This window comes from Cynoglossus semilaevis, chromosome 10 (assembly GCF_000523025.1).
Source record: "Cynoglossus semilaevis isolate Cse_v1.0 chromosome 10, Cse_v1.0, whole genome shotgun sequence".
Taxonomy (NCBI): domain Eukaryota; kingdom Metazoa; phylum Chordata; class Actinopteri; order Pleuronectiformes; family Cynoglossidae; genus Cynoglossus; species Cynoglossus semilaevis.
In genome coordinates, this window is record NC_024316.1 from 3,696,646 (window position 1) to 3,712,393 (window position 15,748).

A 15,748-nucleotide genomic window follows, 5' to 3' on the forward strand; every position below is an offset into this window, starting at 1 on the left:
AAGAGGCATACAGTCGAGGGAGGGTTGATAACAGTGGGAGGAGGTTCGTAAAGGGTCAATAGTGAATGTTTTTACTCCAGACTAAAAAAAAAAAACAAACTTCACCAACGTTTCTACACTCTAGGTTAAAAAATCTGTTTTGATGGAAGAGAGTGAACACGTAGCAACGACAACTGAAGTACTTCCTGCAGCGATGTACAAGAGAGAACGAACCAGCATGAGTCTGCCAGTGTATAAGTGCTATGTAAATTTAACAGCAACACAGTCTCAGTTAAACCAAATGTGATGCCGTTTCCTACAGTGTTAATGCTGCCATTATGATGCCAACGTGCAGGAAGGAATGAAGGGTTATCGCTACAGGAATGCAGTAAATACGAGGAAGACGAGAAGGAGGAAATCAGGACAAGATTTTTAGGGACAGTAAAAAAGAAAACTTCCTCCATAACCTGAATGAAGTGAAGTAGAAAATCAGAGCAGAGGGAAATAGATACTCCACCGGGAGAAAACCTAGCATCATCCTTCATTTTGCAGACCCACTGTATAAAAATGTGTAGAGGATTCTTGGTCTAATTTTAATCTATGACCAGACTTAAAAAACAGGAATAACATGCTATTATTACAAACTGCACCCATTTTACACAAAGCATTTGAATATATACACATATACATCCATACATACAGTATATACACATATACATATATATACATCCATACATACAGTATATACATACATATATACATATACATACATATAGATACATATATACATATACACACACACACATATATACACACTTATATATACACATATACATATATACACATATTTACATATATACATATACATCTATACATATATACACTGTATACACAGTGTTCCCTCACTATATCGCGATTCTCCATTCGGTCCCTCAGCATATACTATTTTGTTATTTTAACAGCAGGAGTAGATTTGGGCTCTGGGAACTGTATTTTCTATTTTATTTAAAGGTGAACGTGTGAAATTTGTCCATATCTGGCCTAGTGTACCTTGTGACCCTATGCACAGGGCATGGGGAAAACAAAAATATGAGCTAGGAATAAAGAAGGGATTCCATGACAATTTTTGAAATTAGGGAGTCAAGCAAAAGGCCCATGAAAACATTGAAAGTACTCAGCTGTGAGTTGACTGAACTTCAGTTTGAGCTGGGTAGATTTGTTCACACTTTAAGAAATAGGACGTGGCACTTGATTGATTCTGAGGCTCAGAAACGTTCAGCCGTTCCATTAGACCGTGCACGGACTCAAAAACCGAGCCCAGTGCTCGGTCTAACTGCATCATTCATCACAGTGGTGAGTGAAGAATGACTGCTCCCTCTGGAAGCCCCAGGTCGTCCTTCGGGCTGAGTGTCCACAGTCACAGAAAAACAAAAAAAAAAAAAAAAAGGTCCCCTGGTGTCACAGTGACACAGTACAGCTGACGTACACCCACGGGACAGGACACCACAGCATGGTCGGATCAGGTATAACATTAGGCCACTAATATATTTTTAAAGGACCTTGGTGTTGGTCACATGTCAGCAAAAATATGTTCAAGGTGCCCCGGTACATGTGAATAATGGATGGAGGAGCACAGCAGAGGTGAAAAAAAACAAAACACAAGCAAAGTGTTAAAGTTCCTAAGACTGTTTGTGAATCCTAATAACACAGAGTTATGGACGATGCTAATACTGGCATCTCTTTAAGGTAATTACATTTACTTGCATTGATGTTCTCACTCAGATAAAGTTATTCGTAATACAACTTAAATCTACTTTACCAGGATCTGAAGTAGAACCCTCCTTAACTAAGGCAATTTAAATGGTCTAATTCCACTCTAAATTATGGGCCTGAGGTTTAGCTTTTTTATATTTAGCATTTTCTTCTTTTACAAGTGTTCTAATACAGTAAAACATAGTATTTCATATTTTCCTTTTACGTATGTTTTTATATCCTTTTGATCCCATTTGATCAATTAATGTGAGTAAGAGAGCCTCACATTTTCAAGATGCACAACTTAGTTCTAAGGTTAGTTTAATTCGATACAACTTTTTTCATGTGCGATAGCGATACTGCAGTTTGGACAATCTGCTGATATCAATCTGATACCTTCTTCTCTCTTCCAGCATGCCGTAAACTGCCATTGCTGAGGTGACGTGTCCCTGTTGCGACAACATGTCGTGCAAAGTCGAGTGTTTGGGCTTAGGTGTTGGAATGGACAGGCTATAGTTGGTTTTTTTCCACAGTTCAATACGGAAATTTGGACTAATATTAGACCGATACCAATCCTGAGTGTCGGAATGAACCATTCCTAATACACACACAGACACACACATTGCTGGTGTCACCTGTGCCTCTCCTGTTTTTCAATGGAAGCACAAAAATGGATCCCGACTCTCTCTGCCACAAAGCACACACAAACAACTGTGGACATACACCTGGATGTGACAGGGAACAGGCACGGAGCAGGTGGAACAATCTGCATAACTGAGGCTGTAAATGTAGAGGGGAATGAGAGGTGACATTTCTGTGACACACGCACACACACGGAGACAAACTGACGCGCTGATGTTGACGAGCAGTGACAAAGGTTTCTTTTTGACTATGAGACGACTAACTCTTCTAACGTGAACCATATTGAGTCAAGGATATTTTACTGCTTAAGCACACACTCTGAATATAAAATCATGTAACACTGTGCAGTCAGACAAGGTTGAACAGTCTTGAGTTGCCAGGTAGATTATGAAAAAAGCAGAGGCAGCAATAAAAATCCTAACACCTCTTTGAAATTGTAGAGGTTTGTTACATCTGCAACGTTAGGATGTGATAAATATTTTATGAATATTATGTTGTGAAGAAGATTAAAGACCCAGAGTTGGCAGACTACTGCAAGAAGTACGCGTGCTGCTGCATTTACATTGACAGCAATCAGAAAATCCTTGACCATGTATAGATTTCTGTGGAATGGTATTTAAATTTGTGCTTGGGCCTTGTATATTACATATGATACTATAAGAATTTTATTAAGTTTTTTTTTTTATCGGGCTAAGAAATGCTTAGAAAAAAAAAGGCAAATAAATTGCGGTTATCTTTAATGTCAAACTAAAATGTATATTAAAGGGTGTGCTGTGCTCATTCAAAGAGGATGAAGAGGTTAAAGACCAAAACAGTTCAGGAATGTTTCCATTGCACAAAGTCAGGAATAAACAACAAAAACAAAAAAACATCGATATCAGCCCAGAATTTCACAATCGGTTCATCCCTAATGTCGACCAATCTAAAAAACAAAGCAGGATATGGGCTCAGACTTTTAGATGTTTTGGGGAATTCATGACTCAGGATGTCTGCGAGGCCTTCTCGTGTCCTCCATACTGACGGCAAAAGGTCAAATCACAGTTGTCTTTAACAAATAGATTAGAGTCGATTGAACTTTACTGATCCCTCACCGGAAAAATTGTTGAAAATAGCCATGCAGAATAGATCTGTTGCAGTAGTGGCTCTGCTGTAAAATACTCTCCAATCATCTCCATGCAGTAATATCTTCAGGTGGTCCAAGGGATTCAATTACAGACACCATTTCCTCTCCTCTCATTTATACTTTCATCCAAGGTTTTTAATGGACATTTTGGATTTTTAGGGAAAAACAGGCAAAGATAACTATAGTGGACTGTTTTCATTAGGAAGGCTGCAGCACGCGGTTATCTTTTCTTCTGGAAAGATAACTGCAACAGACAAATTAAATCTGTGTATGTGCCTACGTCGGTTCCTACCTTTGTTTGCACAAGCCATCCATTTTAGATTCTCGGCAAAGGCGGACTCTCGACCAATCAGGTAAGGGAATATGCGGACCTGTGGAGAGACAGCAGATAAGGAATGTCAATCACTGTAATCGCTTATTGATATGATCCACCCCCTCGTCATTATCATCAACACCACCAGACGGAAGATAACACTGTCAAAGCCCGAGACAGACTCCCCCTGTTTCATGGACTTTATGAAGTAAAGAGTTCCGTAAAGTTTTAATTATGTCTTTATATTATATATATATTTAGAGAGAAAGGGAGAGAGAGAGTGTAGTTTAGTATAGTGCGTATACATATGATATATGGTAAGTGATGTAGGGAGTCACTATAATAAAGGATGTAAATGATGTTCCACAGCATCATGTATTCAGTGGTGGGGATTTTCTGAATGGTCTGCCAAATCACTTTTGCCCAGCAGTGCACTGTTGGCTCTAACAGCAGGGGTAGGACAGGTGTATGTGTGTGTGTGTGTGTTTGCATATGCAGAGCTGGTTGCCAGATTGGACCAGATGCAAGGCTTTAGGGGCCACAGCTGTCATGGCATCCATGTCTACATTTTTTTGCTACCTCCTATCACAGTGACAGGGAGGGTGTGTGTGTGTGTGTGGTATTAATCATAATGTGGGGAAAAAGATTTTTTCTGAATCATTTTGAAGGGATGACTTTTATAAGAGTGGTACAAGTATTATTTCCAGTTGATAACTTAAGTGAAAGTGAAATTAAAGTGATGTATTGTCATTGTGACACAGCTCAAATTCTATATTTGGTTTTACAATTTATGAAAAAAATTCAGTAAACAATTTTTATACTTCAAGTGAACAGGACTGAATCTACTGTATATTTAACAGGTTTACTGAACTAAAGGTTTTCATTATCATCGTCTGAAGGGACTTCATTAATGTTTCATGTAGTTTCATTATTAATAACAGAGACAAAAATGACCATGTTTTTTTTTTCTATCTCTCAGCTGGTGGTCAAACATATAGTAGACTATAGTGATTAAATATGAAACAGATTTAATGCTGGGTCAAGACCAGCAGCAGCAGCCACAACATGCAAACTTCACCACACATGAGTGCACAAGTTTGACAACACGGCAGTAACAACATTCACTGTACTGTACACGTACACGTATGTGAGTGTGTCCATGATCACTGTAAGTACAGGAGACCCTGAATACTCAATTACAGCATTTGGGGTTTTTTTCTTTAGTCAAAGGTTTGCAGGGTTGCATGCCGTAACTATCAAAAGTTCATCACTACCTTGGGAATTGTCCATTTTTTAACATTATTAAAAGAATACTGTTAACAGATCAGATCCACAGACAATCATTTAAAGGCAGGCTGAGCATGGCTTTCCAGTCTCGTGTGTGCACCCTAGAGTACCACCACGTTCACTCAGCCTCTTTCATTTATCTCTCAGTGTCTTTCACCTTCACCTTCAACAATTGCTCACCGTGGCACAGAAGCACTCATTTATGTATTCTATCAAACCCCAGGAATCAAGTGATTATGTCATGACTGATTTGGCATGTGGTACCTACAGGTCATGGTAGTGATAGTATCTACTATTGGCTGCTGCATTTCCACAGAGAAAGACTCAACATGTTTAAGCATATACAGAGTTGACAAGAATCACCTGATACCACCAAATGATGATACCATTGTACTCCAATACAGGCGTACAAGTACGAGTAATTTCGTCCTTGTACTCCACCAATACAGAGTACTGTCACATCACTCCTTAGGTTGTGTTTCAATAAATGTCAGTGAACTAGAAGGCAAATAGGGTGATGTGCAGTGTGGGAGTGAGCTCACCAAGCACTACAATGCTAACAGCCGGTTTGAGTTCCTTCTCAGTAAAAGTTGTCGTCTGACTCTGATGCTGCATGCTATTGAAAGTGAATGAGGTTATTAGAAATTTAGACATACTCTATGATGCACGTATTCTGGGCCTAGTGAACTTCCAGAGTACAGTACATAAAGTTCCACATTTCACCTCAAACATACTCATCATTTCCACCATCTCCATAACAATGTACAATCACTTAACCTCATAAGAACAAATTACTAGCTCATAATATAATATACGTGATCTACAATCTTCAGCTAGGATTTCTATAATTAAAAAATTCCCAGCATTGCTAAGATTCTCAGTCTTCCATATTATTTTCTATCAGAAATTCAAAGATGTAAAAAAAACCAAAAAAAAACGAAAACATTCAGACTGGATTTGCATCCCACACTCTACACATTAATTTGAATACATGCAGTTTGATGTAATACAGTTGCAGAGCCACACGGCTCCACAAGCTATTAACACTTAACAGTGTTCAATTCAGCGTGTGTGTGTGTGTGGGACTGACAGAGACTGAAGACTTCCATTAACAGCAGGGTTTCTTCTAAATTAAAGCATCTCACATCCGTGTCCCTTCTTTCATCACTGTACAGCCTTGGGACAAGTGTGTGCATATACAGTGTGTGAATTATCATTTTATTTATTGTGAGAACCGTTCATGATTGAGTAAGGTCAGTAGATTATTACGATAAATGACGACTCCAAATCTCTAAAGAGGCAGCAGATGGAACTTAATGATCAGATTAACGGCGATTGCCTTCTTCATATAGACCCGCCTGCAGTACCGCTGTCATACTTGATAACATGTATTTTTCCGGGGCAGTAGAGCTGTGAGAGAAAAGTTCTTGAAGGCTAGCAGAGACTGAGTGGGCTCAGAGGGGGTCTTTCTTAGAGACCTTTAACACCACAGCTAAGTATGGGTCTGTCTCTGAGGTGTGAGCTGTCTCACTGCTGTCCTGCTAGGTAATTGCAGTTGTGTCCTGACAGGCTGTGAAATGGAACAGGAGGAGGATGGAGAAGAGAAAAGATGGAAGGAGGAAAGAGGTTCACTTTGGTGGTTTTTACCTGTAAGATCAAACTAGAATAAAACCCCTAAAGATGATGGTGATGCAATTCATGCTTAGGCTACAACACATTTCCAGCTGGGTACCTGGAAATGCAAAGGTTAACGGTTAATATCTCCAATTTAACCAGTGTCAATGAAACAGTTGTGTTAGCATATGTTTTTGTGGATATCATTAAAGACCTAGTCCATTTGAAGTCAAATGATCTGTCTTCATAACTCTTAACTATTCTCACTAAAATGACTGTAGATGTGAGCTAATATTGTAAAGGAATTAATACTGCCATTTGTTTTGGTAACCACAGATGTTTAAATTCCACCGAACAGTCGCTCAAATTATTCATTGTTTATTCAATTTATTTTTATTTAAGTTTTGTTGTTCAATTTTTTCCCACAGTTTTCCACTGCGATGTCATCTGCAGCTACAGAATGTTTCTGTTCATCAGTCCACTCCCTTTTCCAAAGCTCATCCTTCACTGGAAAGCACTACATTTCGTCAGACACCATGACGTTTTGAACAAAGCACACTGGGAAATTGAGCTCAGTCGACCTTGCCATAACAGTCCTGGAACACAACTGCAGAATGTTGTGATGAATGAGTGTTTGTGTGTGATGAATTAGCTACCTTTCTCTCTGGCCAGTTATATTTGGCAAAGATGGCATCGTACGTGTCCACGGCTCCATCTGTCACCAACATAATGGCTTGGCTGCACTCGCTGCCTCGTCCTGTATCATTGAACTGGAGATAGAAAAAAAAAAGGAAGAAGGATGAGATGTTAACTGAAGATGAACAATAACAGAACAAGACCCTGCATCCGAAAGCGGTCCGAGAGGCCAAAACTGAAGAAGCCCCGTGGATGAGAGGTGAAACGTTTTCAAGAAACCACGACAGTCCAGTTGTCCTCTGCTATACTGCTCCTGATTGATTGATGACTTTGTTTATCCCCGAAGGAAAATTAGGTAAAATGACCTGGTCGACTGACAATCTACACAGACGAGGCTTCACATCTAAACTTTTTTTAACATTATCAAATATTGCATAAACAAGACTTTAGTAACATTTTTGCAAGATGGAAATCTGCGATCACAGCTCACAACATAGACTTCTTTAATCACTAGATATTAAATCATGTTTTAATTTTTTTAAGGCCAAACAAAGATATCTTGAATTTATGAATTCTGAGTAAATTCTAAGCTGCCCAACACTCTTGGTAATTATGCACAGTGTGAAATAAAGCTGTGAAAATAGGTCTTTTCCTGTTGCACTATTTTAATTTTTCTAATTTGGTCTCATGTGGTGTAGAGTAGCTGTACTGTATGTCATTTTAAATTAGTGTTTTTCTCCATTGTAGTCTGTAAGAGAGAAGCTCATGTAGCAGAACACAAAGACATTTTTGTAACAATACACAATACAAACTCTATTTAGTTTATAATTCCTGACTCGCTGAAACTTTTACCAAACTAATTTATGGTGACAGAAACCACCATCTGTGCAAATAAGGCTTTTCTAATTTGAAAAGGTCAGAAATAGATTACAATACATAGCCTGACGCCTGGTAAATACTGGATGCACAAACAGCAGCACATATTGAAGTAAAAAAAAAAAAAAGAAGATAAAATTTGGAGGTTGGCCGAAATTGACAAGATTGACTAAAAGTGCACATTTTCCATTCTTTGTAACAAAAAAGTATCTTCTTGCATTGAGTGGATGCATCACCATCCAGGGCGAGGTGGGGTCAAGGTGCTGATTGTTTATGCATATACTGTATGTGTGTGTACGTGTGGCGGACTTACGTCACCGAGAAGTGTGAAGGCCTCAGTCAGAGCGATGTCTAACATACCAATGCCTTGAGCAAACAGTTTGTCCAGATGCTCCCGAAAATGCTGCAGAAATGAAAGGGAGTGAAATAAGACATTATTGTCAGGGTAAGTCTGGCCATAGGACATTTGAATTATTGGATTAATTACTGTTCTATTAAATGAACACTTAATCAGTTTGCAGACCTCTAAATTAGGACAACTGAATCTCCCAATTTCCAGACAGAGGAATACCCCGGCCCCTTTATAAACATTATCATCACCTATCTATAATTTCTACCCATTTTTCTATCTTTATCATTATCTCCTCCAGCCTTTTGCCCCAGACTGAGGGAGGGGACCGTCTCTGTTCAAACACAGGAGGGGGCTTCAGACACGGAAATCCATGTCCTGGCCTGCTCAGCAGGGGGAAATACATAAACATTCATACAGGGACACACGTGCAAACAACACACATAAATATGTGCACAAAAAACAACCTGCAGCAGTTCTGGGGAAAAAAAAAAAAAAGTCCAGAAGAACCTTTTACTTTGATGTGGATAACAGGGGGTTAATCCAAGACCGTACCCTGAAGAGAGAGAGGGAGAAAGAGACAGACTGTGTGCCTCTGTGTGTGTGTGTGTGTGTGAGGGTAAAGATTGTAGAGATTTGTCTCAGCACAGCAGGAGATGTTTAGTCCCTGTAGCAGCAGCCTAATGCACCGGAAGATTTAGAAAGTGTGCGTATGAACAGTCTGTGTGTTTTCACAGCTAAACGTGCTTCAGCACTCACGCCTCACCGCAAGACTCAATAATTTAACAGGGATCAGTTTAATGAAGTTATTAGTAAAACACACGATTAGGACTCGCTGGCAAGTGAACAGTCGTATGTAAAACCGTAACCTCTCAGTCGATTGCTGATTAGTCGATTTTCAGTCAAAATTGAACGGCTTGCCATTTATTTCAAACCCTAAAATGTAACAATTTTAAACAACATAGAATGAGACATGAGTGTATGGGTACAGAGGTGATTGTAATCTTGTCCTAAAATAAAGAAGCACCTCTTCACTCTGTTCCATCTCTCTCCCTAAGTTGGAGCTTCTTCAAATCTCTTCCGTTGATCGTAAACATTGAACCTGAAATAATACTTTAAGCTGTTATTTCAGACATCCCAATAAATAAAAACAGAGCTTGGATTTAGATAATTTGGATCAATGTCCGTTAATAAGACAAATAACTTCTCTGCTCATACGTCTCATGACAGGACAACAGTTGTTTATGTCTGGGCTGGAGTTTAAGGTTGGAAATCAGTTCCTTTGGACACAAATCGGTGAGTTTTAAAGTCTGACAGCGTGACAGACTCTTCCAGCCGCAGTTAAAGACATTAGTCTTATCTGGGAGTGCAGGCTCTTTTCCTTCCTTCTCTCTGAGCTCCGTAGAGTCACACAGTACAGATCCAGCAGCTGGATTCAAACACATACAGTAAGGCAGGTCTATATGCATTAGCTCTACAGCAGTGTCAACACTGTCAAGCAAAAAGACAAAGAAACTTAAGTCTGGCATCAACAGGTGCACGTTGGCAGCACGTCTGGTGGTACATGATGCACTGGATTGTAAACAGCTACGTAAGCCTAATTTGACCTGTACATGTATAGGTTTAACTGTGTTTCTTAAAGTAGGGGTTGCAGATCAAAGGATGCAGCGAGTAAATACCAGTAGTCTTATCTACAAAGAGTTATGAGTTCTACAGAAAGTGTCCTAAAGTCACTGGAAGTGGGGTTCAAATGAACTTGAGGGACTGAGATTTGTGAGAATTCTGTGCTTCATATTTTGGCGAAATGTAATAAAACTTGGCCTTTCTGAAAATTCCTCAGCTTTTTACTTAAATTTAAACTTCCTCAACCTCTCAAGTTTTGATAACATTTCAGTTTTTCTGGCAGTTCCACAAAATTTTGGGTATTTGTTAGATTTGGATCAGATTTTCTGCACATTTTATTATGTTCTATTTATATTTAGCTGTAGGTTTTAAGTGTTAAGTCACTACGGTGGATGCTTCGCTAGCCAATACTAAAAAATAATGGTTTCTTTTGGGTTCTTTTTTGTTATTTTTGACTTACCAGACTGACCAGTAGGGGAACCATGCTGTCTTCCCTTAAATTATTAGTATAAATATAAAACTAAATGGTAGTCCGCATGTGTGATCTGGTGCAGTATTAAGTTGATGATTCTGCCAGACACGTCCAGAGTCTTGACTGACTCTCACTCATCATCAGCAGAAAGGAAGTAAGAGCAGTAAAAATGATGAATGCGTGTAACATTAGTAGGAAACAGTAGATGAAAACAGATACTCACGTCTTTGTTGGCGACATCTGCTTGAACGAGGGTTCCATTAAGACATGGCTCAACGTAATGCAACTCTTCATTGAACTAAAAGGAAAAAAAAGAAAAAATGTAATACTGAAAAGTCAAGAAATGGAGAAACACACAAATATGGAGTTTTAAAAGTTTAAAAACAGCTGGTTAAAGTTGTGTAATTAAATGAAGCAATTAAGTAATTCCTAGGAAAAAACTAGCCTGTTTCTATTGTTTTTATTTTTGGATAAAGACTCTGTCTCTGTCAGATTGTGTAAAATATTTTTTTGTTGTTGCTGCTCTGCAAAAGAAAAAAAACACTTTGTTTATTAGGAAATCGGATAATAATGAAGGCGTTGTTGTGCGGTGAAAGATAGAAGAGTCTGGCAGAGTGACTATGTTGTGTTTCGGATGTAAAATAGCACCAAACACACACACACAGTCACACACACACCAGTATGATAACAATGGGCTGATGTGCTGGAGGCGGGATCCCAATCAAAACTGTCTCTTTTGCAATTTAAATCTTCTTTCAGCAGACAACTAATTGGCTGTGAGCGTGACAGAAGGGGAAGCTGATTTGCTCTGGAATTATTTTCTGATCTCATACACTGTGTGTGTGTGACTGACAAATTTTCGATCGTGTTTCTCAATTTTAACCTTTTGCACCATCACACAGAGTCTCAGGGATAAGATTAATTTTATACCAGAATAAAGTGATACTTAAAACTTCAAGATCAGCTGGATAATTCTGGTGGCAGAGCCTTTTAGGAGTGGGGCTAAATACAAAAGATATAATCACATCTGAATGGTTGCTAAGAGATGGACTTACAGCTATAATGTTGAAGAAGTCATCATCTCCTAAAGTGTCCAGGATGGAGGAGACTGTCTGCCTGGCGATGGTGAGTCTGAGACCCTTCATGCTGCCGCTCACATCCACCAGGATCACCACATCTTTCGGTGAGGTGGCAGCCTGGATGTACCACTTCCTGTTTCTACAGTCAAACGCTATGACTCCATGTTCATCTGGCTTCCACTTGATTCCTGTAGTAGCGACCCGAGATGTGACGCTGACCTACATTTGATCAATTTCATATATTCAGTGCCGAATAGAAATCCTTCTAACTTACCTGGGTACTGCCGGAAAAAACCCTTGGCACTGCCAAAGTACTGCCATATTAGTGACGGGTCCCTCTCAAAGTTATCCACAAACACTTTGTTCAGGGCCTCAGACCAGTAAACTCCATTCACAATGGCAGAGTCTAAGAAATTAGATGAGCACAAAAATGATGACCCATTCACAATGGCAGAGTCTAAGAAATAAGATGAGCACAAAAAAGGATGACAGAACAGTTTAGTGCATTTTTTTTAACCTTGGGGTCACAGCCCCTTGAGGGGTCGCCTGGAAATTTTTTTTTTTTTAACCTTGGGGTCACTGCCCCTTGAGGTGTCGCCTGGAATTCAAATTCATAATTCAGTGATTGACAAACTGTTTGTACAGTATTAATTTTCAGCCTTGTAAAGATAAGTTTACCTAACAGTACATGTGTTCAGAGAAAATTAAATCTTTCTTTGTGCAATAATATGGCTATTTATGTTTTTGCAAAACAATATAACAAACAACAAACAAAAAAGAAGCTTAGGTTGAACATGTTTTAATTACATGTTCAATTAATTACAATTTACTTATTATATTATGTTAAATTATATTTGAAAAAAATATATTAAACTCATGGCAGCACTGTCGCCTAAATTCATTTTAAATTAACCTAAAGACTAGTACTTTATTTACTTAACCTTAATCGGGTTTTCTCTAATTATTTTAAACTGAACTTAATTACACGTTCGAGTCTGTCGGCTCTGACAGCGTTTTGCATCATAGCCCATGGTTTCCTAAATACTTGTCAACATGTCAACCAGTTATATGAGCACAAGAACTGTTGAGGAATATTCAGATAATTGTTTTCATTCAAATGTCATGTTATAATAACTCACAGACACCACTTAACTCTGCATGTCCTCGTACAGAGCGAGGCTGGACAGGAGCACAGCTTTGCGACCGAGACATACATATAGTCTTAACTTAAAACCTTTAAGCTTTAACACAAAAGTCGACTCCACTTAATGTACTATTTATTAGACAAGCCAGACCAAGACGACCGCAGAAACGATGTAAAAACAAAAGCATAGGCTCAAAACAAAAAGCTATTTTAGCGTTTGGACGAAACCCACCGTGGTGTGGGTGAATGCGAGGCGTATGCTGCCTCGTTGCGGGCAGGTGCGCCTGCAGTTAACTATTATTAATTACTATTACTATTAATGAGTAAAACATTGAAATATGCCAGTTCTGATATGACCATATTCTCAAAACGAACGGAGCAACCTAACGCAGACATGTTATCTTACCGTTTCTAGGTGAAATGCCATGTTTGTTGTCGTGCCGTGATATACAAACAGTTGCTTGCAAACTTCATTCGACTTTTTTTCCGTTATTGGTAACATACTGCTACACTGTCGATGTTTTTTTTAATTCATGAAACTATTAGCATACCATGGAACTTAGAACTTCTAGCACGTTGTCTAATTTGTTTGTCTGCGGTTTGGGCTAATCCAAAATAGTGAAAACAAGGGGTGTGTTCAGACCTGTGCTCTTCACAGGTGCTCTGTAAACACCCCCATTAGCACTTGGTACTTTCCTCCTGATGACGCTTACCCTTCCACATCCCCTAAGAAATCAATCATTCGGAATTTTGGTCGAGCCATAACGTTCAACCAATCAGAATTTTGGTCGAGCCATAACGTATCAACCAATAAATCGACCAGTCAAGTGGGAGATTACAGTCTTTGAGCATCTGCTCAGTTTACAGGCTGAGAAAAGAACGGGTTTGTAACTGGATATCAGACAGACAGCAGCCGAGGAGCTTATTAAGGCTCTTTATGAGCGCAATTTCTCTAAGCTCTCAAGCAGAGAGAAAGAAAATGGGGGGAGAAAATGGGATGGACATTCACACAGTAGGACAGACAGCTAAAGCTCTTTAGAAAGAGAGAGAGAGAGAAGTCCGGGATTCGTCGACAAAAAATTACTCACAGACAGAAAGACATTCAGCTAATGGAGAAAGAGAAGAAGAAAACAGATTCCCATCATCTCCCATACACCCATCATTGTTCTCCTGTCAACAGCTACGCCAATAAATGGTGATTGAATTAGCCGTCCGCTTGACATTAGCTCAGTGAATCCTCCTCTCCTGACAGTAAACAGCCTTCCACCTCCATGGACACAGACTAAAGAAGGCTGGCCCTGATCCAGGCTCAATTTACACTGCAATGCATTCACCTCTGCAGCAGTTAGAGGGTCTATTACAATCTGAGCTCATTACAATTTAAGCAAAACTCCTCTCTGAGCTGTCTTTTAAATTCATATCCCCTTATGCAGACTTTATTTCAAAGTTATCTAAGAGGCTGCTGAGATTTTTTCACAGGGGATTAAAAGGCAGAGCAGTGATGAGGTGGTTTAAAAAAAACGAATTTAATATCGTGGAACAAACGTAAGGTTATTTTCTGAGAAAGCATGGCCACCGACAAAGATAAAGAAACACAAACTTTTTTTTACTTTTTGAACAAAAGCAGCCTTGAATATAACTTAAAATAACTCAAATGGAACAAGAATAAGCCAGGAAACAGATTCAATCCACCAAAAAGTTGCCAGACTTGTTTAAAAAATGGTAATTAGCCTTGGCATAACTCAATTTCCAGAGAAAAAGCCTATTTTATTCTAAATATATATGACAAATAAGACTATAAATTTTCCAGGTTAAGCACTGATATCTAAATGTAACTTCAAACTTTTACAACAAAAAAACTAACACAAAATGACTAACAGTTAAATGAAGCTAAAAGTTCCACAACAAATCCCCAAAAGCTTATCTAGAAACACTAAACAATAAAGTCATAAATAGCTTGTATATTTCTTTTTAATTTTCCTCAGAAATAACTAAACTGAGCTTAGAAAAATATATCAGAGGAAGCTCTGGGTTTATGCTAAATTTGGCTAAATTAGCTTAATTCATTTTTAAAGTTAGCTTAAAGATATTTTTACTGTTTTCAGATAAATATTGTAGGTCCTATTAATTTTTAATTCTGTAAAGATCAGTACTATAAATAATGACCTCTCACACTGGTCTCTGCAGACGCTTATGTAAGCAGACATATATTTAACCATGTAATAATGGGGCAGTGTGTTTAAAGTTGGTTGATAATAAATTGAATGCATTAATGTTGCAGTGAATAAAAACAACAGATGGGACCGACTGAACCACCAAAGGCTCATGACCAGCAGTGTGTGATCATCTAATGTCTGCATGCTGGTTTAGCACATGGATAATGAAATTATTACTATTATTGTTATTATAGTCAGTCATCATCATCAATAATCAATGTTCATGTATGTGAGATTATAAGGGTTGATGGTATCATCAATAATCAATGTTCATGTATGTCAGATTATAAGGGTTGATGGTAAAAGCTATTTACATAAAAACCCAGCTCTAAATGAAGTCCCAGTGTCTTTTTGTGACTTTTTCATCGACTGTGTGAAAAAAGACGATGATGTTTTCCCAAAGCTGCCTTTAACTCATGGCCTTCTGCCCATAATGTGACACTGGGAGGTAATTACAGTAGCATGGAAGCTTTGGTGACTTGTACTAAGGTATTACGGCGACAGTCACACCACAAATTAGACATACGGTACAAACTCTGCATTCACTGTCTTAAATTGAACTTTCCCTTCTTCCTTTGAAAAATCTCTTCTATGTGTCATGTTTTTGCTGAGAAAATTGCTTTTAAAAGGTTATGATAAAATA

At 38.6% G+C, this 15,748-nt stretch overlaps 1 protein-coding gene across 4 annotated transcripts in view; it reads right to left on the minus strand.

Moving 5' to 3' along the window:
- The window catches only part of cacna2d3a (calcium channel, voltage-dependent, alpha 2/delta subunit 3a), a 128,425-nt gene that overhangs the window by 53,131 nt on the left and 59,546 nt on the right, over positions 1 to 15,748 (minus strand). For all 4 annotated transcript variants that reach the window (XM_025059138.1, XM_017036189.2, XM_025059136.1 and 1 more), the window contains 6 exons: positions 12,020 to 12,151; positions 11,722 to 11,933; positions 10,890 to 10,964; positions 8,536 to 8,625; positions 7,367 to 7,480; positions 3,789 to 3,867 (listed from right to left, as the gene is read on the minus strand). In XM_025059138.1, coding sequence (XP_024914906.1) covers positions 3,789 to 3,867; positions 7,367 to 7,480; positions 8,536 to 8,625; positions 10,890 to 10,964; positions 11,722 to 11,933; positions 12,020 to 12,151 — 702 coding nt within the window. The remainder of the gene's footprint in view (positions 1 to 3,788; positions 3,868 to 7,366; positions 7,481 to 8,535; positions 8,626 to 10,889; positions 10,965 to 11,721; positions 11,934 to 12,019; positions 12,152 to 15,748) is intronic.